The 23,351-nt window shown below is 42.0% G+C and overlaps 3 protein-coding genes and 2 long non-coding RNA genes across 5 annotated transcripts in view; 2 read left to right on the top strand and 3 right to left on the bottom strand.

The window, feature by feature from the left end:
* Positions 1-5,034: 5,034 nt before the first annotated feature.
* Positions 5,035-5,552, bottom strand: LOC118406177. Its single transcript, XR_004829993.1, has 2 exons — positions 5,352-5,552; positions 5,035-5,314 (listed from the first exon to the last, which is right to left on the bottom strand). It is a non-coding gene; the product is annotated as an uncharacterized LOC118406177 (long non-coding RNA).
* A 1,191-nt stretch (positions 5,553-6,743) lies between these two features.
* On the bottom strand, positions 6,744-7,734 carry LOC118406171. Its single transcript, XR_004829988.1, has 2 exons — positions 7,496-7,734; positions 6,744-6,886 (listed from the first exon to the last, which is right to left on the bottom strand). It is a non-coding gene; the product is annotated as an uncharacterized LOC118406171 (long non-coding RNA).
* A 2,032-nt stretch (positions 7,735-9,766) lies between these two features.
* LOC118405449 lies at positions 9,767-12,316 on the top strand. The gene is made up of 4 exons (XM_035804950.1): positions 9,767-9,777; positions 10,022-10,107; positions 10,221-11,992; positions 12,302-12,316. Exons 1-4 carry the CDS (start codon positions 9,767-9,769, stop codon positions 12,314-12,316), a joined length of 1,884 nt encoding a protein of 627 aa, XP_035660843.1.
* An 11-nt stretch (positions 12,317-12,327) lies between these two features.
* On the bottom strand, positions 12,328-12,978 carry LOC118405448. Its single transcript, XM_035804949.1, has one exon. It carries the CDS (start codon positions 12,976-12,978, stop codon positions 12,328-12,330), a length of 651 nt encoding a protein of 216 aa, XP_035660842.1.
* Positions 12,979-13,356: 378 nt separating this feature from the next.
* LOC118405447 (tripartite motif-containing protein 2-like) overlaps positions 13,357-23,351 on the top strand; it is a 17,302-nt gene continuing 7,307 nt past the window's right edge. Inside the window, exons 1-3 of the mRNA XM_035804948.1 lie at positions 13,357-13,371; positions 15,393-15,602; positions 17,225-17,241. Coding sequence (XP_035660841.1) covers positions 13,357-13,371; positions 15,393-15,602; positions 17,225-17,241 — 242 coding nt within the window. The remainder of the gene's footprint in view (positions 13,372-15,392; positions 15,603-17,224; positions 17,242-23,351) is intronic.

Raw genomic sequence — 23,351 nt, 5'->3', positions numbered from 1 at the left:
AAAAATGCATTAATAAAAGGGTTTCTCTGCGCATTTTCAAATATCAGCCTTTAATATGTACCCTTTCATATTTTGATTAATAACTAAAAAAAACATTAACAAGTTAAACACGTTAAAAAATGCAATTAAGGCAAGAGTTTCTCAAACGCCATTCTAAATATCATCCTATCATGTGTACGCTTTCATGTTTAGATTAATAACTCCATTCAAATTAGTCTGCTACTTGCAGAAAAACAACGTGTTATTGTCGACAGGGCATACAGTAAATTGTAAGGGCAAAGGTGAGGTACCAGAACTGTTCTGGTATATCTAAATGATTATGATATTGTGTACCATATCCATTGTCAAACAATGTGTTTGTGTGTGTGTGTGTGTGTGTGTGTGTGTGTGTGTGTGTGTGTTTGTGTGTGTGTTTGTCTGTATGTTTTGTAATGATGGATTGTAATGATATTTGGTGTGTGAGTAGGAGTCACTTTTTGAACCACTGGTGTATGTCCTTAATACTGCAGTGGACCTTCCATTTTTTGTATCTTTTGAACATGCTGTGATCTTTATATTTTGGTGTCAGGTAGATTTTGTGAAAGGAAGTATTTGTGAAGGTTTGTGTCCCCAAACAGCTTGTTCTAAAGGATTTGCGTGAGCACTGACAAGCACTACGCTACACTACACGCCAGAAGGAAAGAGGAAGCAAGACCGACCGAAGAAGACGAACAGTTTCGAAAGAACCGGAGTTTTTCAACCATACTTGAAATAGTATCCTAAGACTCGAAGAGCTGAGGATCTTTTGTTGCTGTCCTACATGTCAGAAGGACAAAGGGCAGTAAGTAAGTAGGTACTAGTATACACGAAGTCCTGACCTGTTCATGCTTGTCGAACTTGGCATTGACGGAGACCATGAGCAGACATCCCATAGTGACGAGGGTCACTACTACCGTCAGGGTGGCGGCCAGACAACACAGGTGGAGACGGAGGAAATCACAGAAAACACGGCGGCAGCTTCGGCCCACCTTGTAGGCGTCGTCTGGTCAACAAATCATAATTCACGCTGGTTATTACGACTAAATATCATATATCAACATAACAGCTAAAGACTGCAAAAGAAGGCCTTGGTGAGAAAGATATATAAAATTCGCCCAATAATATAAAAGAAATTAATTTAGAGCACGTAGAACCTGCCTTTGTTGATTTCGCAGTGAAGAATGTGGTGGGGGATTTGAAATATCGACCGAAGGGATTTATAAGCTTTAGTGAAGGCTAGAACAATTCATAGTCTATTCGGTACAATTACAAATGAATATATCTAGAAGTGAACATTGTGATGTATTAAGTATAACTCCTATCACTAGACTTTAACATAATTCTCACCTCAAGTTAATCATATTCATATATCCTGTAAGAAAATAGATAAGTGCAGGAAGATAGCATGCATTCCTTCAATAATGGTAGTATCGCACACGTATTCCAAAACACTTCTTATTACAAACCATTCCTGTCCATAGATATAGAAGCTGGCATTGTGTGTTACGCAGAAGGGGCTTCTACCGGCCGGCTATACAAATGGACCGATCCCAAAACCCCGCCCCCTGTTCGATCATGGTTCTGTTTCGAACACCTCCGTCAAAAATAGCCATTTCTGTCCTGCTGTGGCAGCTTTTGACGGAGGTGTTCGAAATAGAATAGGGGGTTCTATTTGTTCGATATGGCGTTCGACAGGATCGGTCCATTAGCTAGAGCTTACCCGTAGATGTATCCATTCCACCAGGTATGTTGACATGACGCCTGCCGCCCTCCGAAACATTCTGTGGTTTCACAGCTTCTGCTGATTCGTAAATGTTTGGAGAGGTTCTTGGCCCTTCCTTCGGCTGTCCAGAAGCGCCGTTGCCATGGTAGACACGCCCTGTTGCACCGCTCTGGCGGACAGGAAGAGGTGGTGGCGGTGTCTCAACGGTTTTGGGGCGGCTGCCGGGTCCCCTGCCCGGGTCCCGAACCGGCTGTGCTTGCGCGTACATCTGTACTGTACTGGCATCTGCGCTACAATGCGACGTCTGGATATGTACAATACCGTGAAAAACTGCATGAATATGGAAAATGGTTTGTACTTTGAAGTAATGGTGATTATGCCCAGCTGCAGCCAGAGGCGTGGTTTGTATTTTGAATGGCATTTTGTTTTCTACAAGTGATACAATACCACAAAAACTGCATGAATATGGAAAACGGTTTGTCTTTTTAAGTATTGGTGATTATGCTCGACGAGAGGCGTGGTACGGGCTTGAATGACATTTTGTTTTCTACAAGTGATAGAATACCACGAAACTATGAATATGAAAAATGATTTGCCTTGCGTGAGAAATGGTGATTATGTCCAACGAAAGGAATTTTGTTTTTCTACAAGCTACAGACTAATTTATAATTATGCGACTGGTTGCAAGAAAAAAACTCGGTTTGAAGAATCTGTATCAAAGCGTCTTGATATAATTGAGAGCAGCCTTTTTATGTTTCCAAGTATTTTGCAAGCCCCCTCACAGTTCAATCAAACAGGGAATGCCCTCAGTTGTTGGATCAAAGAACACCTGTACGTCAGAACTTACAGTCGATTGAGAAAGGTTTCAAGCAATAGAACCGCACACACATGTACAAAGGCGGCCTCTGGATGATTGAAAGAAAAAAAAACAACTTTTTTTAACTTCAGAGATTTCAATGTGAAGGAAACTATATCACTAGATGCCCCAAACAAAACGAAAATATAGTGATTACTAAGCTTTAGTATCCAGTGACAAGTCTTCTTCTTCTTCTTAAGCTTCTTGGTAGGACTTCGCTAACTTATACCATCTAGGGGTAATAAGCATAGAGGTATTCCCATCAAGTACAGCAGTCAAAAACCGGTACAATGGCCTAGTGGGGAAGAGTATTGAAGTTGAACACACACCACTACCAGTGGACTAGCCCCCTGCTGCAGTGATTGCGTTGTGTGGCCCAGGGCTAAAGAAACAGAGATGGGCGCCGCCCTACGCGCCATCAGACGCGGGAAGGGTTTAACTTTTCAACTTTAACAGCAGTCAAAACTGCCCAAGAAGCCCTCAATGAAAGCCGGTCTATGTGGATAGGTGGTCACTATAGACAAGACTCTTAATTATTTTGTCAATGGGAACAATCTAAGGTAGCAAGTCAACAAAAACTTAGTCACTTTAGGCAGTTGGACCTTATGTAATAAAAAGATGGTCATTGCATAGGTTTATATATCATGATCAATTGCCAGGTTAATATCAATTGCCATTGGTTCTTGTGTAGAGGTGATCACTTGTACAGGTTTGACAACAAATCAGTTTACCTTTGCATACCCACACAAGTGGTACTTTAATTAACGATTCTTCATACATATGTTCTTCTTTCTGTCAATGTGATCCGTCGTTACCATGGAAGACACGCCCATCACCCTGGTAGACACAAGAGACGCCAGCAAACAGACCTTACCATGGCAATCGTTGGGTGCTGGGAAACGCACATGACATACAGTAGAAGTCAGTTAATTGCACAACGGACAACTGCACACTTCTGTTAATTGTACGGAATCCCAACGTCCCGTAGGGGTGCTGCTTCGCATTATTGCACCACCCGGATAATTACACGAAATGTGCTGGCAAATGGAAAGTACAATTAAATGGCTTCTACTGTATTTTTTCAAATATGGAAAGATTGTATCAGTATGACCTCAAAAGACGTGATCTCATGAAGTTGATTGTATTTCGTTTTATTAGAACAAGGAAAAGGCATGGAGTAATGCTTTGGGACAACTATGATGAAATCAATCAAACCCTATCTGATGATCAAACTAATTAACAAATTCAAATTAAGCTAATGATGTTGAACAGGTGATACCTGTAGTGAACCACGCCTTTGCAAAATGGCGAGTGTGTTTGGAAGGGAAGAAGCCTCTGGTAAGATTCGACCTTGGAAGATGCGCTACATCCGTTTCGGGTGGTAAGTAGTACTTAATATTCTATTGGAGACTCTCGTGGCCGTTTTATATCCTTCTCGTTGAAAAATAATGGAGCAAACGCACAGAATTCGGGAACAAATGCGTTAACTGTTTCTTTGAGTTAAAAGTTGCACTTTGTCCAACAACCGCTGGGGGCGATGCTGTGTGGTCCTTGGAATGTGCCACAACTTACTTGTCATTTTACATACGAGCGATGAAATACCCCGGATATAAACAACAACAAAAGTCAGGACGCTTATGCGGCGACAGGAATTCAAGGTAATATGTCAAAGGGTAAGGCCCACAAAAAGTTAATAGTCCTTGTCTCGACCATTGTTTCAATTTGCATATCATTAACAACATCCAGACGGAATTTGTTTACTTTTTGTGGGCCTTAATACCCTTTGACATATTATGAGAATTCCTGTCGCCACCACATGCGTTATGATCTCCGTGAAAAGGCTTATTTACGGTAAATATTTGCCCAATGCTCTGTATTTGAATACTTAAGAGCTTGAGTTTGTAGTTGGCACGGTCCAAAAGAGACGCCTGGCAGCTCGTTGAAACGCTGCAATACTCTATCCACGGTTCTCGGGTTGTCATTACCATTGTCACGGTAATAAACTAAAAACGCTTCGAAATCTTTTACAAGTCAACTTTTAGGCGCAGATGGTGGAGTGATCGAATATATAATAGTCCATTGTGACTTAGATCGATAGTCGGTTATACTGTATCAATACATTTGAATAATCAGGACAATGTGATGATGATGATGATGATGACGTGCAGTCTCGAAAGGTCAAAGTTCGCGACGTACAATGTTTGATTACCCGCGCAGTGCTCGGGGCACAATGTAACCGACTGTTGATCTAAACGCGACATTTGACATGGCTTTTAATGTTGATTCACAAGACCGAGTTTGTAAGAGACATAACTCCATATGAAAGGAGTGTTCTTGCAATCGATACGTAAAAGAGGGCTTTATAGACCTGATGATAATGTATTTGGTTTGTATAGTTGTTGTTGTGGCCTTGAGGCATGATAACCTCGTAAGTAAACTATAAGCCTATTCGCAATTACCGGCGCGAAATGCATGACGGGTAAAATCCGCCATTTTGGGAGATAACTTGCCAACCCAGTGTTGCGTCACGCGTGTGTAGTGTCAGCGTTTGTTTAAGGAGATGGCGCTCCGCGCCGCGCCGTGCGGCGCCGCAGGTGTTCCCACCTGACAGGTACGAACGTACACCTGTTCTAAAGAAGATTCTAGAACTGTCAGTTAAGAATAAAGATAATTTTAAGTTTTTGAAGTCTGGTGTAAGACGTGTGTTTGTGTTTTACCTACCTACCTACCTAGTCCCTTGACCTTGTGTTTTACTGACAGTATATGAAGTAAGTGGAGTTTTTTTTCTTCATTTTCGTTCCGGCCGTAATGGATGAGGAGGCGGAAGTTTATACACATGAAGAGCTAAGACACAGGACGGTTCTTCATAGTTATACTGCTAATTTGCTAATGCAGTTCTAAAATTGATTGGTTCATGGCAGTTACAAGCTCTGATTGGTTCCTGACAGTAGAAAAAGAAATGAAAAGAAGACACCAGCAAGAGCAATTTTATCCATATCGGGAAAACATAATTATTGTGAGCTCCTACAGCTAGTTTGTTAGTTTGTCTGTTCGATAAATCATTTCCCATTACACAAGCCACTTCATGAACAAAGGCAAAAGTAAGATCCCGTTGATTTTATTCCAAAAAATATGTTCCTACATCACCACCAGTATGGCAGCATAAATGTAAAGAACTCACAACTTAATGTATGAAAAATGTTTGAGAATACATTTGAGGACATGTTACAGAAAGGATCCACTTTTATCTATTACATCTTCATTACATTGTCATTATTATCATCGGTCACAGTTTCCTGCTATCACAACATAATCAGTAAAGGATCATTAAAAAAGTCACTGGCACTCAGCTGCCAGCAATTCAATACAGTTTATCTCTGCCAACTTGAATGGCTTGTATGCCAACTGTTTATTTGACCAAGTCTGGCTGCAGGTTCCGAACCAATGCAGCACAGACCTTGATAATGTCATCTAATGCTGACATGAGTGTTATGGGAAATGTACCCTCCAGGATTTTGAAGTCCTTCAGTCGATTGTTAGCACGCTCTACGCGGATCCTCAAGTTTGCAACAGTTTTTGTTTTCTTTACTTTGTCTCTTGTCATGTGTCGCCTCCCCTATGCTGCTGGTGGTATTTCTAGTGTTGCATTCAGCAGCATCAGGTCCTCCTGGTTTGGAAATCCCCTATCTGCCATTATTTTTATAACGTCATTTGGATCAACCAAATCTAAAAAGCCACAGTCCCAGGTAATGAACACATCAGAGGCTCTTCCGCCATAGGTCTTTGAAAGAAAGGAGATGTGCCCATTTGGTGTGATCCCTACAAACGGCTTTAAAGTATTGTGTATTTATAGTCATACCATGTGGAGGCTTGTAAGTCTAAAGATCTAGGTCTCTCAATAAATATTTCTGTACAATCAATTATGCATCTTATTCTACTACATTGTTTCTTGAACTGTGGTGGCAAGGTCTTGGAAATTGCAGCTCTACTTGGCCATACTATCAGTGGTTGTAGTGTCACAGACAGGAAGCGAACCCAAGTGTTGGCAATCTGTGAGCAAGAACAGTTTTGTCCGACCATGGGTCTTTCTTGTCAGTGGGAAATGCATAGCTGGAAAGGTTGGGGACAGTTGCATCATCAAAATCCTTTTTTTGTTCCATGTTTTTATTTGGACATGTCCCTGACTTCCTTTTTTTAAAGTTGATACAAGAAGGTTGAAACCGCCTTGGTTGATATGTTCCATTACCGCAGCCGACCACTGCACACAGCCTCATGTTGAACTCCGGCACCTTAAAAAAAAGGAAGAAACATTAAAGCAAATATCAACACTTAAACAAAAAATACAGCTTTAAAGCGTAATACACTTCAATGCACATTCTACATGCACCCCTCCCCACCGTCACGTTTGCATAACTTGCAGCGACCTTGCTTGCACATTTATTAGCACAATTTTTCAACCTAAAGCACCAGTTTAATACTAATACGGACATCCAAGCCATTTACTGCGATTATTAGTGTACTCGCTGTTGGTTCTTAACATTTTTTTATCTTTCTAATCGAAGTGTTGGTCACAGTACGAAAGCTCCTCAGTCAGTGCAAGCGGGGTCATGTCCAGACACGAGAGATCACGAGACAGTGACCATATCGGCTTTCATTATTGTGAAGACACAAGGTCGTGCATTTTAGCTAACATTTTTACGGTTTATAACATACGTAGGTTAAAATTTCCTAATTATGTCACACTGGTAACCTTTACAGACAAAAACCTGGCTGTAGTGAGAATGGACAAAAATTCTAGAAGTAAGCGGCAAAGATAGATGGCATCGTGCATGGGGGAGGGATGCATGCGTTATCACTAACTGTGGGAACACTTGCTTGGATACCGTCAAAAAACGTACCGTAAATTCCTCTGAAGCGAAACTGAACACGGTGTTTCAGGTACACAAGGTTTAGGACATCGTTGGAACATCAGATCCAGGCGGGTAGCTGCCGTTAACGCCGTGTAGAGGCTAAAAATCTCGACACTTGAACATTGAACCTGGACACACGCTGCCCTGTCGAACGCGACTTGTTTATCTCACTTTTTTCGTTGCTAAGGAAATTCCGCGCATGCGTACTGGTAAATGCAAATAGGCTTATTGTGGCGTCGGGCGTGGGGTAACTGGTAGAGCGTTCGGCTCGGAACCTAGAGGTTCTGAGTTCGATCCCCGCCTTGCCCCGCCCCGACGTTGTGCCCTTGGGAAAGGCACTTTAAACGATCTTCCTCACTTCAACCAGGTGTAAAAATGGGTACCTTCTGTCTGTACCGTGTATATGTGGCACTGTTAATATAAGTTACCAAAAAACTTGAGTACAGTGCCACATTGTCCCCGTCTGTCGAAAAGCAAAAAAAATAATAAATAAATAAACAGTTTTGCTGTGGCGCAAACTCAAGCCCCCCGGCCGTCGGTACGAAGCAAAGTAGCCTGACCCTCGGGCAGTCGGCAAGGTTAAAAAAAAAAGGACACCCTGTGACCGAATGGAGTACTGCAAACATTTGCAAACTGTAAAACCTCAGGGTAGCGCTGCTGATGGCAAATTTTATCTATAATACCACGTTGTGTGATAGTAATAAACAAAAAAACCCACGAAATTGCACCAAGCTCTCTTTCAGTTATAAAATTGTGTGATTTATTGATTACAGGTTTTAGATCGACAATCGGTTATACTGTGCTGCATCAACTCATCTAGATAATCAGGACACAAAGATCATTTGGGAAAGGTCAAAGGTTCGTGGTTTACTATGCCTGATTACCCACACAGTCGTGTGCAGCACAATATAACCGACTGTCGATCTAAAACGCGTTTGGCGTTCTTGTAATCCATGACTCCTTCCTGTATTAAACTCGAAGAGAACTTGATATGTCATTTACGTAGATGTAATGTATGGCAAGCTTTTTTTTTACAAAGAATAGGTAGTTACAGGTGGACGACACATTCTGCTTGTGCGGCAAAGAAGCATCATTTAAAAAACATTGTATAATACAGTTGTCCATTCACCAACTTTTTTTTTTTTTTTTTAATTGAGATTCTCCATATACATATGGAGGGTATGGCGAAACAGGTGCCAAAGACGCCTTTTCAAAGCCACCATACCGTTGGCTTTTTTGTTCGGAGGTTCCATCTCCTAGGAGGACTTCCGACCAAGGATGCAAGGGGTTCCTCCTACCCCTGACTCGTGTATCATGGCGGGTGCGTCATGCCCGAACATGCCCCTATGGCCTGTCACCACAACAAAGGCTTGTCACTGCCACTAGCCGCAGCTATGTACTCATTTACACCTGAGTTAGGTGAGGAAAGTCGTGTAAAGTGCCTTTCCCAAGGGCACAAGATCGGTGACACGGCAAGCGGATTTGAACCCGGGACCTCTCGGGCCTGAGACCAACGCGCTCCCGATCGTGCCACGCGGTCCCACTAAACTTTATACATTTTATACTCGGTTTCCAGTGCAGAATATTTGTCAGCACTGGATTTCCAGAGCTGAAATGTCCTCAGCACTGGAAATCCAGTGCTGATTGTAGTCTCAGCACTCGGTTTCCAGTGCTGACAGGAGGGCTTCGAGTGCTGAAGCTGCCTCAGCACTGGATATCCAGTGCTGATGCCGGCTCAGCACTGGACTTCCAGTGCTGACGACCACTTCAGCACTGGTGTTCCAGTGCTGACAGAGGAGACCGTTACTTTTGTATATTTGCTAATGTATGTGGTTTCTCTGCTTGTCAGGCTAATGTTAGCGTCACTCAAGAGCGCGGTAACCATAATCTCCACCCTAATTATCTTTAGTTTGACAGTGAATATGCACTGCTCTAAGCCATCTTGTACGTAGAAAAGGGGGTGTAATCAATAACAGTAAAGATCATTGTGTTTTAGATCGGCAGTCGGTTATATTGTGCCGGATCAACTCATCTGGATAATCAGGACACACAGCTCAGTTGGGAAAGGTCAAAGGTTCAAAGCGAACTATGCCTGATTACACACATAGTCATAGGTAGCACTATATAATCGACTGTCGATCTAAAACGCGATGTGCTTCTTGTGAGCGATACCTCCTTCCTTATACCTAAAAAAAGGTTATCTACCATGGCAACGGTCTTTCGTGTCGTTCATTTACCTCCATACGCGTACGGGCCAATATGAAATACAGGTAACTTCGGTATCACTAGGCAAAGCCAACTTCAAGCCCTGTATTTTGTAAATGAACCGCATAGGGGCGCCTTTAGACCGTGTGTGAAACCTTTTGCTACTGCACTTTGTATTTAGGTCGCTAGATGTCACTAATGTATGTGACCCCTGGCCTGAAACTTTGGAAAACGTGGTTTTGTCAAGTTGTCCACTGTTCCTGTTAAATTCTAAGCGTTTTGACGTACAAATGGGTATTCCGAGACCAGGAACTGGAGACAGGGACACGATAACGCCGGTTTTGATGAAGGTGACATCCAAGGGTTGACACAAGACGAGAAACAGACGGTAGGAGGTACGATAATTGTGGGGAGGGGGGCGGTAACAGCGTTGTTTTGCACCAACAGAGTAAAGTCGGCATCCCCCAAGGGGCGGTACTATCTACAACACTCTGCAACCTATACACAGCTGACGCATACACAAGCACAAACCTTGACAACTTCCAGTACGCAGATGATGGAGCAGGCTGGTCGTCTGGGGAAGATGTCCAATCAGTAAAGGAAGAAGTAGAGGCTGGCATCTCCAAAGTCATCCTCAACTGGTGCCCACTCTGGAACATGAAGATCCAACAGAGCAAAACTAAAGCCATGATATTTCCCCCTCCACAAGCAGATGACATAGAGATAGAGGACTTGACAGTTGACAACAAGAGCATTGAAGTGGTTGACAACTTCAAGCTTGTAGGAGTCACACTAGACCAACAACTCTCCTATGACAAACACATCACGACGACAAAGGCGAAGGCTTTCAGAGCCCTGAAAGCTGTAAGCAAGGTCACACAAGCTAAGAAGAATCCCTCTCAACAAGCCCACATCCTGCTGTACACAACTCTGGTCAGACCCATCCTAGACTACGCTGCCGAATGCACCATCACTGCCAAAGACAGACTGGAGAAGGCTTACTCTCCTATACAGAGACAGGCACTACTCACTGCTACTGGATGTCTCGAGAGAACAAGCACTGAGGCCCTGGAATCGATAGCCGGCATCCCACCTATTGACATCCATCTCACTTGCAGACAGGCACAGAGCTACCTAAGAATGAAGTCCAAACACATGGGAAACCCCATTTTCGACGCCATTACAAACATGAACTCACACAAGACAGACATCCACATCGGAACTCCGCTTCATCTGCTACAGACCAGACTCAACGAAATGAAGGGCGAGATGGAAGAAAGCATGGTTGACAAGGAGCCATACTACGACTCCAGACTTCCTCCCTTCACCATGGGCAGCATCACTGGGTCCTTTACAGCTACAACCATCACCACCGGGGGGAAAGACAAGGCACGAGAGGAAATCCTGACCATACTTCAAAACATCACAGACGACAATGTACCCACCACAGTCATCTTCACTGACGGCTCGGCCCTTGGGAACCCTGGGCCCACCGGTTGTGCTGCAGTAGTGTACGAAAAGTGGGGAACCACGGAGCCGTTCGCTGTACGCAAACCGGTTGCCAGCAAATCAAATAACTACGAAGGGGAAATTGAGGGACTACACCTAGCCATAGACACCATCACCAGAAGACCGACCACATCAAACAAGATACTCCTCCTCTGCGACTGCAAGGCAGCGATTGAAACCGTCACAGGGGTGCAACAAGTGGAAGCCTACAACAGCCTGATAAACACACTCAGAAGCAAACTCAGCACACTGAAATCTAAAGGCTACACCATACAGATCACCTGGTGCCCAGGACACATGGGTATTCCTGGAAATGAAATTGCTGACAAGGAAGCTAAGCTGGCAGCAGAGGAAGCAAGAAACTGCCAGAACTACACATCCTGGACAAAACAGCAAGCCATGAAACACATTGAGTCACAAGCACACGAGAGATGGAATAGAAGGACTAAGCTGAACACAAGAAGTGAGCACATGCAGAAAATAGCCACCAACATGAAGAAGAAAGGACAAACACTTGGAAGAAGAAGCACACAAGTCATCATCAACCAGCTAGTGAGCGGCCATACCAGACTCAACTCCTATCAAAACTGGATGAACCCTGAAATCTCACCTAGCTGCACAGACTGTGGTGCTGTGGAGACCACCAACCACTTCCTGTACCACTGCCCTCGCTATGCAAAGGAAAGACAACACATGCTGCTAGAAGTGGAGAATATATATGAGACATACAACACAGCAGAGGACAGCAGAGACACGGACATCACTACGCTTGCTGGAATGAGAGAAGACCTTTCAGAAGGAATCAACAAACAGATGGACATGGCCTTCTCCCAGTACATTGAGAGTACACACCGTTTCGACGTACTCTCCTAGAAGCTCCTCCTGCAACTCTCAAGCACAAGGAACCAAGAGTTAAATACCAAGAGAGACTATTGACTCAAATGCAAACCATGTGTTACTCAGCACCAAGAGGCCACGTCTAGCGAAATAATAGACATTAAACGAGGACAACAACAACAACAACAACAAAGTTTTATGACTGATCCAGGGAGACATATACTTCATTAAGAGCTCCAAAAGGTCTTCAAACAGTAGGAAATACTTTTCTAGCCCCTCTCCGCTCCAGCCACTCTCCGCTCCAGCCCCTCTCTGCTCCAGCCCCTCTCCGCTCCAGCCACTCTCTGCTCCAGCCACTCTCCACTCCAACCACTCTCCACTCCAACCACTCTCCGCTCCAACCACTCTCCACTCCAACCACTCTCCACTCCAGCCACTCTCCAATCCAACCACTCTCCGCTCCAACCACTCTCCACTCCAACCATTCTCAGCTCCAACCCCTCTCCACTCCAACCACTCTCCAATCCAACCACTCTCCACTCCAACCACTCTCCACTCCAACCCCTCTCCACTCCAGCCCCTCTCCACTCCAACCACTCTCCACTCCAACCACTCTCCACTCCAGCCCCTCTCCGCTCCAACCACTCTCCACTCCAACCATTCTCAGCTCCAACCCCTCTCCACTCCAACCACTCTCCACTCCAACCACTCTCCACTCCAACCACTCTCCACTCCAACCACTCTCCACTCCAGCCCCTCTGCTCCAGCCCCCCTCTGCTCCAGCCCCCCTCTGCTCCAGCCCCCCTCTGCTCCAGCCCCTCTCCGCTCCAGCCACTCTCCGCTCCAACCCCTCTCTGCTCCAGCCCCTCTCTGCTCCAGCCCCTCTCCGCTCCAGCCCCTCTCCGCTCATAGTCATACATAATTGTATACTTTATAGAGGTGTCAATTTTGCTGATAGACTAAGCTGTTTAACAGCATCTGTTTGGATGAAAAATTACACAAGGGAGACTGTTTTATTTTATTTTACATATCAATTTTTGTCGGAATGGGCAAAATTTTTTGTGCCCAGCTGCAATAACTTTGCCGGAAGGAGGGGTGCTGGCTACAACAATGTTCTACTTTACGTTTGATGGGTAGACCTCAGGTTACCTACCCAATAGAACAGGTGAGATAACATCATGTTGGTTCCTATGTCCTGCTGTACAACATTGTAGTCCAAACTCTGTTCTAGGTGCTGAACTTAAGTACTGTATCTACAGAGAAGATGAGATGATACCTTGGTCTTGCGGGTTGCATAGATGGGTAAGAGTCAGGTAACATTATCATAGTGAAAGCACTAGATTACTCAACATGCATCTAGATCTGATCTTGCATCTTATCTGCATGGTTTGGTTGTCTTGCCTGTGCATTGCTGCCAGGCCATCAACCCACAGCAATATTCTTTATCTTCCACACAATTTTCTACTTAACGTTTGATGGGTAGACCTCAGGTTACCTACCCAATAGATCAGGTGAGATAAGATCATGTTGGTTCCTATGTCCTGGTGTACAACATTGTAGTCCAAACTCTGTTCCAGCTACTGAACTGAAGTCCTGTATCTACAGGGAGAGATGAGATGATGCCTTTGTCTTGTGGGGTGCAGGGATGGGTAAGAGGCAGGTACCATTATTATAAGATAAGATAATAGTGAAAGCACTTAATTAAACTACATTTATCTAGATCTTGTGCAACACCCAGAACTCAACTCCCTTCCAGGTGCTGAACTGAAGTACTTTGTTTAAAGGGGAAGATGAGATGATACCTTGGTCTTACAGGGTGCAGAAGTGGGTAAGAGGCAGGTAACATTATCAATAAAATAGTAAAAGCACTGAATTCAAGAACTAATATGATTTGAGAAATGGGGGACTTTGGTTAAAGTTGTATCAATAATTGAAATGCTGTAAATATTATGTTTCTATATTTGATATTTGATATGCATGAATTGTTTAGAACTAGTAACTGCTATAAATGTCTGTTTTCCAGAATTGCATTATATTTTGTTGCTTAAAGCTTAAAACTCTGCTCAGTTTTGTAGATATGCTCAGTATTATTACAAACATGGCATGTGTTGTATACGATTCTTGTGTTTGTGGTATGGTTTGTTTCACCTTGGTTGTTTTCTTCTTCCTGTAATGTCAAACATCCTTTCTCCACTCCTTTCTCCACTCGGAACTTTAATGATACTGTGATAATTGCTCTGTAACTAGGTATGAGATGTATGTTACACTTGTCATGATTTTCACATAACAGGGCTCGAAATACCACCTGCATATGCAGGTTAGTACAGGTAAGATTGGAGCTGTGCAGGTATTTCTGTTGTCTACCTGCACCTAACCTGCACCGGTCCATGTACTGGGTCACATGATGTAGGTGTATGTAGATTGTTATCAGCTGCATTGAATGATACCACTTACAAAGTATAAAGAAAAAAGTAGCAATGTTTTCTAAACAATTTTAGTATGATCCATACTTTGTAAATTTGTCTGGTGCAGGTAATTTTGCATGTTACCTGCACCAGTGCGGGTATGCAGAAAAAGTATTTCGAGCCCTGCATGATATGCTATCATAACTAGATGTATTATCATGTGGCATGATATTTTGCATTGATGGGATTATTCTGTATCATAACAATGCAATGTGTTGCTTTTGACTTAACAATGACGTTATTCTTGTGTTGTCATTCATGAATCATCATTATAATTTACCCTTCAAATAACGAGGGGTTTTGAACTAATCTGTGCAGCCAAATCTTGTGTGTCATGAACTGTACAGAAAGCCATGTGGTATTCATGTGATAGCAAATAATTTCCATGTACTATTAGTATTGTTAATGTAACTGTTCAAAGCAAACTTTAAGGTATTTCATGCCTGTTTTGTATGCAGCATTACTCTATGGTGTAGTAGCATTTTGACTGCTTTATCTACATGAAATGTGTGTTAACTAATGTCATATGGGTTGTCTGTATTCCAGGATGATCTGTTTACAGAGAAGGGAACATCTAGACTTGATATATGTTGATGTGATATATTCTGTCTTGTTTTTATGTGGTGGTTTACTTTTGACTGATTGTTATAACTGTATGTAATTTGGGTATGCTCTTCTTTTGCCTCACTAACTAAGTTTATGTTCTCTTGCCCCTGACCCAAAGCAGGTTTTAGAACTTGAACATTAATATTGTGTATGTTATACAAAATGTTTTTTGTCTGATGATATGCATGTTCTGTGAATATTGCGATGTAATGATGTGGCACTTAGTCTGACTCTTCTGAATGAGTTTTTCTTTTACCTCCTAGGTTGTGGGAAGTGAAGTGAAAACCTCCCATACTGTATACCTGACCATGTTCCAGTGTGCTGTAGGACCTGGCAGCTATCCTGTGTGCCTGTCCATATTCCAGGAGGACCTGTCCATGTTCCTGTGCTACCTGCCAGTAATCCTGTGTACCTGTTTGTATTCCAGGAGGATCTGTCAGCTGTTCACAGAGAAGAGAACATCGGACTTGACTGTGAGTTGGCTTTACGCTTTTAGAATTCTTTTAAAAACAGGGGTCTGCATGCCGCAAAGCGTAATCAGCCATTTTGCGTAAAACCGGGTTGTGATTTATCGTAATCTGTGCATCATGCGAAAGCGTTGAGCTTGCATGAATGAAGCGTAATTCGAGGCTGCTGCATTCGGGAATTTAGCGCCAAGCGTGATCGGGACCTCCCATGCAGATCCCTGGACATGACAATGAATGATGCCAGAATTGGAAAGGGCATATCTGCGATCCTCTGAATTTTCAAGTTTCAATATTGTTTAAAACATTGTTAAATTAGCCCTTCCTGCTATTTATTGTCATTTCTAAAAGAATTCATATTTCTCATACTAACATCTAGTTTAAGGTTGTGACTAATATTTTCTTGCAGATATGGTGGAGAACACAGTACATTTGCCTATTGGAGGAGAGAACTTGTAATATTGTCTGTTGTTTCATTCTGTATGGCAATGGCATGTATTTTCAAAATCATTTGTGATCAAATTGTTTTCCCTGATATCCTCTTCATAATGATTCACCTAGTAGACACTTTTCAGACCCATTTCTGAAATAGAAGTTGTTTTTAGTGTAAACAGACAATAAAGATGTACAGTCACATAAAACAGCAAATTTTTATTGATGAAAAATACTACAACTTTTGCACAAAAAGAAATTGAGATAGAACAAAGATGATGTTTCACACTCAATGTTTTGAATTGTCACAGCACTTTTTTCCAGACGATTCTTTATTCATTTTTACAAATAACAAGACTTGTGTGATTTATGATGTCTAACAAGAAAAAGGCAAATGCAAAAAAATGATATAGTATGTACTAAGATAGTAATAAAATGCAGCACTGTGATGATTCAAAATACATGTACAATAGATACAGAACTGTGAGTCAAAAACTGCCCTTTCAATTTCAAAAACACAAAATAGAATATTACAAAGTACATAGCAGTGATACAACATGACTGGAAAAAATTGTCAGACCATAAACGAATGAAGAAATTTCCATCCTTCTTTAGGACTAAACTACAGTAAAAGTTCATGGTAATTTGGGCAACTTTGCCGCATGTGTAGTATTGAATGATTCATTATCAATTTGTAAAAAGCAGAGATTTAGGAAATGTTTGAATCTTGTTTTTCTGTAATAAATGTACACCGAATTAGCAGTCAAATACCAAATTGAATACTACGCAGCACAGATATCTAATGTTCTTCTGAATCATTATTTGCTATTTGACAATGGTTTAACTCAGGTGAATTTACATAACATGTACAAAAATGTATCTACAGCTGGATGCACATTTTTCTCCAAATAATTGATTTTAGATAGTAAGATTAACTTTCATAATTCCACCGGGTGCGATAATGCCGCCACATATATATCATAGAGGCATTTAAATGTCCACATTACAAACAAAGGGTATCGTGGAAAATGAACAATTTAAACAGAAATTGTGGTGACAATGACAAACAGAATGTATAATACTGTCAGTGAAGAAGTGGATTTCAGGGAAATTTCTTTGTTTACACAATTGATTGCCAGAAATATGTCCCATTGCTGTACAGGAAATGGAACAGACAATGTTGTGCTTTCTTTCTGTAGAGTGAAATGTACTACAGGTAAGCTGTGTGTGATGTTGGAAGGAGAGGAATTGTGTGTAAGAAATGATGACGGCCGAACAAAAATACATTCTTCATTCAGGGGTTTTGCATTTTGAGGTTAGGTATCCTTGAAATATAGTAAAGACAGATAGTTTGATGGTTATAAACACTAAACAGTTGCCGGGTGAGGTTTCCACATTTTATTTTCAAGTCAGTAATGTAACAAGTATATTATTTAAATGTTGAAGTCAGTCAGTTTGACATGATTTAAAAAGTAGATTTTATACTGTTAGGCAATCGCATAATAAGTAGTTGATAGGTAGATAGTTAACTTCAGTTAGATAGTCACAGTGTTGAACATAATTATTTAATGGCAGTTGTAAAAGAGATAACTTTAGCATGTAAAAGTAGCCTAGGGAAAGAACTAATGAGAAAATAACAGGTCTAGTTTTGTCCGGCCGATTTCTTTTTAGTCATCAAGTTGATATCAGACTTTGTTATCATTGTTGATGTATTTGTAGCTATTCCAATCCTCTGTTGCAAACTTTAGGACTTGTCTCTTGTTGATCTAGTAGAGTTTGACAGTGATGTGTTACGCTGACAGACTTTATTTGATGAGCTTGAGTCTAGGCCTGGATTTTGGAGCAGAGGGATAGAAGTGTTGCAAGTATGTAAACAGTTGTAGCAAAGTTTGATAGACTGCCTGACAAAACACAATTTCTCTCTTTCTGTATGTGCAATTTCTACTTCTTCCTGGGCTTAGCCTGGAGGAGGAACTTCTGTCCCAGGGTTCTAACTTACACATGCCTTGACTCTGCGTAGTAGACCTGTTGACGAACAGCTCTGTCCGTCATCAGGCCTACTACGCTAAAGGAGAGGGGGCTTTGTGGATTTTTTTACCCTGGCCCAGAGGTTTTCTTCTCCAGGCTTCGACGCTAGGTTTGGTTGCTTGATGTCAGTATTCCTGGGAGATAGTGCGCATAATATACACGATACACGTTCTGAAAATAGTAAGGGGGTGGTTGGTTTGTGTGTATATATATTTATATAATTTTTTTTTCTATCTATTTATCTTGTATATATATAAGCTAAGTTAATTTATTTACTAAGTATTTTTTAAATGTTTTTAATTCTAAGTTATATACCTGATCAGTCATTGCCAAGGTATGCTGGTGTTTCGAAGCACCGGGTCTTCAGCTTAGCAAAGACCTCCCCTGGGGAGCACACTGTATGCATTGCTGACAGGAGTAAAAATTATTCTAAGTGTTTTAAGAAGCTCCTCTGGTGTAGTGCTGTATGAGTCAATGTGAATATTTAAGTGTAGATGTCCTAAGAGTGGGAAAGAGACTACATGAAGGTGTGACGTACCGTGTAAAATTCTGGCTAAGTGTTTGAGGATTTAGTGTAAGGTCTGACCTATTGTGTAATTAACAGTGCTGGGCGTAGTGTGGCTCAGTGTTTTGAGTAGCTCCTCCAATGTAGCAAACATTTAAGTGTAGAGGTCCTTGGGAAAGTGACTGTATGAAGGTCTGATGTACTGTGTAAAATTTGTGTAAAATTTGTCTAAAAAGTGTCTCAGGAAGGTGCTCCAATGTGAGTGAATATCTAGTATGTGCATGGAGGTATGTTATTTGTAAAGGTCCATTACAAAGTGTAACGTGTGGTGGTCCTAACTGTAGGGAAAACGACTGCATGTGTGTCATGCCTGCTGACTGAAGAGGGGTGCTGTGTGAGGTGAGGTGAACGTCTTGTGTTAGCAAAGAGACCATACTCACAACTCCCCCTATCTTCTTTCACTGCTGGTTTTGCTGGCGCAGTCCAGTCTCCGGGGTCATGTCTTGAAGACAGAGAAACAAAAGTCAGTGGATGGACTGCAGCTAAGAACTTAACGCCTACAACAACATGCTGTATCTATCCTGTCTGTTCTTCCAACTACAAACGTTTGGATGCACTAGAGTTAGCTTTAGACTAGAGTAGACACTTGTGATATTGTTTTTACACTGTTTTTATCTCTTATGTTACCTGCAATTAGCCCATGGGCAAGAATTTGCAATAAACTTTATTATATACCATGGATTTGAAAAAAAATCAGATAATGGATACTAATGTCATAGGATACCAATGTCGATTCCATGGTCAAAGAATAAACATTTATTTTCATATACTGTAAATGCAGAAACTTTCGATTCACGGTTTTCGCGGTGGGCACTTCACCGCGAACTTAAAACCACCGCGAACTTAAAACCACCGCAAATATTTTTCGAAGGCAGTAAGAGACTACAGTGCATGGTGCTACCGCAAACTTAAAACCACCGCGAAAAGTCCTTTTTCTTGGTTTGTGTCTCGAAATTAAATCTCCACAAACTTACATGCATTTACAGTACTTGCATCAGTTTCGGGGTTCTTACAGGATGTCATCCATATAACCAAATCAACATGGACTTGAAGTGAGGGTATTTGATGAACAGAAGAGCTTACAATGTACCTTTGTAAACCATTCCCTTCCCTTGGTGTTTCTATTAGCCACACTGCATTCCAGATCCTCATCTGATATGGACAGGAGTCACAGCTCAGGCCTCCAGACAGGCGTCTGTCTATATCAGGAAGCAACAAACAGTTTAAGGCATTGACAGAGGCAACATTAAGAAAGCACAATTGGTACCGTGTGTATATAGTTTGGCTCAAAACATTCCACATATTTAGAAATAGCTGTTCTTTTTACATTACTTGGTGCGCTGCATAACATTTATCAACTTCAGATATATTTTAAGGAAAGATAGTACTAGTTGTTTCCACATTCTTCAGAATAAATTGATGCACTGTAAAAAGTTCAGTGCGACTATGCTTTTCTCTGCTGCATGAATTAATAGTGACTCACTGTGAATTAGAAAGTAAGAATAAGAAATCTGATCATCGTGGCAGATAGAAGAGTCAAGCTTACCAGTGGAAACTTTTCCTCTCCCTCTGTGTCTCTAAGCAACACTGCACGCCAAGGCATCTGTCGCGGCGCATTCTGGATCGGAATCACTGCTGGCCTCCAGGACAAACCTAAGAATGAAAAGAAGACTGAGTCAGTTTGACACATCATCGTCATCATCGGTCGAGTCGTGTTAGCACATGTTTGCACACGACAGGGTTATACCGCCCCTTACGGAGTGACATACCCTTTCTCTGGCTAATTACGAGACGGGGATGCGCCAGGTCTCCCGGAACATATTGGAAGGGCATGCACTGAACGTGGATTTGGATACCACTTTTACTTTGCAAGTCAAATTCAGCCATTATTGTGCAGTTTCCTGCAGTACCATTTCATCCTGATGGAAGTCTCTTTGAGGATTAGAATACTGTAAATGCATTTAAGTTCGCTGTGATTTAATTTTGCAGTTGCGGGAAAAAGGACTTTTCGCGGTGGTTTTAAGTTCGCGGTGAAGTGGTCACCGCGAAAACTGCGAATATTAATCCACCGCGAACATTTCTGCATTTACAGTAATGTATGTGAGATTGCTTAATCAAAAGCTTACATTACAATCAAGAGGACTGACTGTTGTCAAAATCTATCATATGTTTGAAAGGCAAACAAAATTTTGTTGTCTTTTAAATAAACTGGCTTAGATCAATGGTTTATTTATTTTTTTATTTATTTATTTATTTGCCAATGATACAACTCATTACACGGATCTGCCTAGGCAGCTTTGGGCTGGTAGCGGCAGATCCACAGAGGTTTGTTGTTTGGAGTTTCCGTCTCCTAGGAGGACTTCCGACCAAGGATGCAAGGGGTTCCTCCTACCCCTGACTCATGTGTCATGGCGGGTGCGTCATGCCCGAACATGCCCCTATGGCCTTTCACCACCACAAAGGCCTGTCACTGCCACTAGCCGCAGCTATGTACTCATTCACACCTGAGTTAGGTGAGGAAAGTCGTGTAAAGTGCCTTTCCCAAGGGCACAAGATCGGTGACACGGCAAGCGGATTTGAACCCGGGACCTCTCGGGCCTGAGACCAACGCGCTCCCGATCGTGCCACGCGGTCCCACATAATCAATGGTTTAAATCAGTAATAAGTTTCTTCTATCATAAAATTGTGCCACAAAAAAGCATGTAAAGGCATGAGAGCACTTTCTCTGTTGGAAATGAAAGGGGCGGGCGGGTAGGCTTGCTAGCTAGGATCGCCTTCCTCCGTGCAGGGCGGCGGGTGCTAGCAAGGATCCCATTCCTCCGTGCAGGGCGGCGGGTGCTAGCAAGGATCCCATTCCTCCGTGCAGGGCGGCGGGTCGATTTTGGGGCGGCGGGTCAATTAACACAAATAACACCAAGTGAATGCATGTAGTAGTCACAATGCAGGTACAGATTTTTCTCACCTGATATTCTTCTTCCATCTTCATATTATCTTAGTCTGGTCTAGTTCAATCCAGTCTTGTCAGGTTCAGACAGGAGTCCTCACTACTGCAACAGTCGGCAGACACCAGGTTACACACACATCTCAAATAACACATAGTAATTAATGTAAGATGAAATGGAGAATTCATGTATTTCTCACCTGATATTCCTCTTGGGTCTTCAAATTGTCTGGTCTAGTCCAATCCAGTCTTGTCAGGTTCAGACAGGAGTCCTCACTACTGCAGCAGTCAGCAGGCACCTAACTATAGACATTACAAGTTACACACTTGTCTGAAATAACACAAAGTAAATGTTAGATAAAATGCAGAAGTCATATATTTCTCACCTGATATTTCTCTGCAGTCTTCAAATCACCTGGTCTGGTCCAATCCAGTCTTGTCAGGTTCAGACAGGAGTCCTCACTACTGCATCAGTTAGCAGCCACCTAACTATACAGACATTGCAAGTTACACACTTGTCTCAAATAACACCAAGTTAATAGGAGTCAAAATGCAGATACAGATTTTTCTTACCTGATATTCTTCTTGCATCTTCATATTATCTCAGTCTGGTCTGGTTCAATCCAGTCTTGTCAGGTTCAGACAGGAGTCCTCACTACTGCAGCAGTCAGCAGACACCTAACTATGCAGATATTACAAGTTACACACTTGTCTCAAATAACACAAAGTGAATAGTAGTCAAAATAAAGATACAGATTTTTCTTACCTGATATTCTTCTTCCATCTTCATATTATCTCAGTCTGGTCTAGTTCAGTCCAGTCTTGTCAGGTTTAGACAGGAGTCCTCACTTCTGCAGCAGTCAGAAGACACCTATAACTATACAGACATTACAAGTTACTGACTTGTCTCAAATAACACAAAGGGAACAGTAGATAAAATACAGAATTGAGATTTTTCTCACCTAGCCTGATACTCCTGTATCTGATCACCTGGTGCCTCTGTCATCACAAGTCTCATCTCATCAGGACAGGAACACCTGCACAGCTGGCTGACTCTCAGGACACAGGTAACTACATGGTTGTACAATAGAAAGGTATATTAGCACTCCTTAAGACAAATCAAACTGTGAAATGACAGTCTGAGGCAAAGAAGTAACAATACACAATTATAGTAACTCATTGGAGTACTAGTAGTTAGCCCAATACTCTTGTATCTAATAACCTGGTTACCAATCATGATATGATCACCCATCTTTATTTTATAATAAACAAGAATCAATTTAGAGCACTGATGGGAAAAGATGTACCCAAAAGAGACTTGACTTCATCAAATGACAACTTGTGAGTCCTGCTAGAGATGATAGGTATTTTGGTAGAAGTTTTACTTGAGCATGACATGTAATGCTAGTTCACCTTTATCCGTGTGGTATCCTATATCCGTTGTTATTCAAAACAGGGTATTTAACGGGGGCCGCCCTAAGACGGTTCCCGTCCTAAGACGGCACGGATTTTTTGCTGATCTTATTATCAATAAGTACACCGTGTTTGTTACCACTGACTATGCTGATTACAAAGGTAAATAAACCAAGTCCATGCACACAGCTTTAATTTGCATTCAAAGTATACTTTAACATATTTACTTCATGTTTTTTTTCAAAAAACAGAATTCTAACAGTAATGTTGACAGTGCTGAATCACTGCGGTCACCGGCCTCTGCGTATTGGCGGCTCGTGTCGCTAACTATACGAACTCTTTTCAGCAGTCACACAACGCCATGATACACATAAATAAA

The sequence above is a fragment of the Branchiostoma floridae genome, chromosome 18, assembly GCF_000003815.2.
Source record: "Branchiostoma floridae strain S238N-H82 chromosome 18, Bfl_VNyyK, whole genome shotgun sequence".
Lineage (NCBI taxonomy): Eukaryota > Metazoa > Chordata > Leptocardii > Amphioxiformes > Branchiostomatidae > Branchiostoma > Branchiostoma floridae.
The sequence above is the reverse complement of the archived record's forward strand: the minus strand, read 5'-3'. Positions and strand labels throughout refer to the sequence as shown.

Coding starts and splice junctions, on each gene's coding strand:
- LOC118405449 (XM_035804950.1), top strand. Junction 10,108..10,220: donor CGAGAAACAGACGGTAGGAG/GTACGATAATTG, acceptor ACCTATACACAG/CTGACGCATACACAAGCACA.
- LOC118405448 (XM_035804949.1), bottom strand. CDS start 12,978: ATGTATGACTATGAGCGGAGAGGGGCTGGAGCGGAGAGGGGCTGGAGC.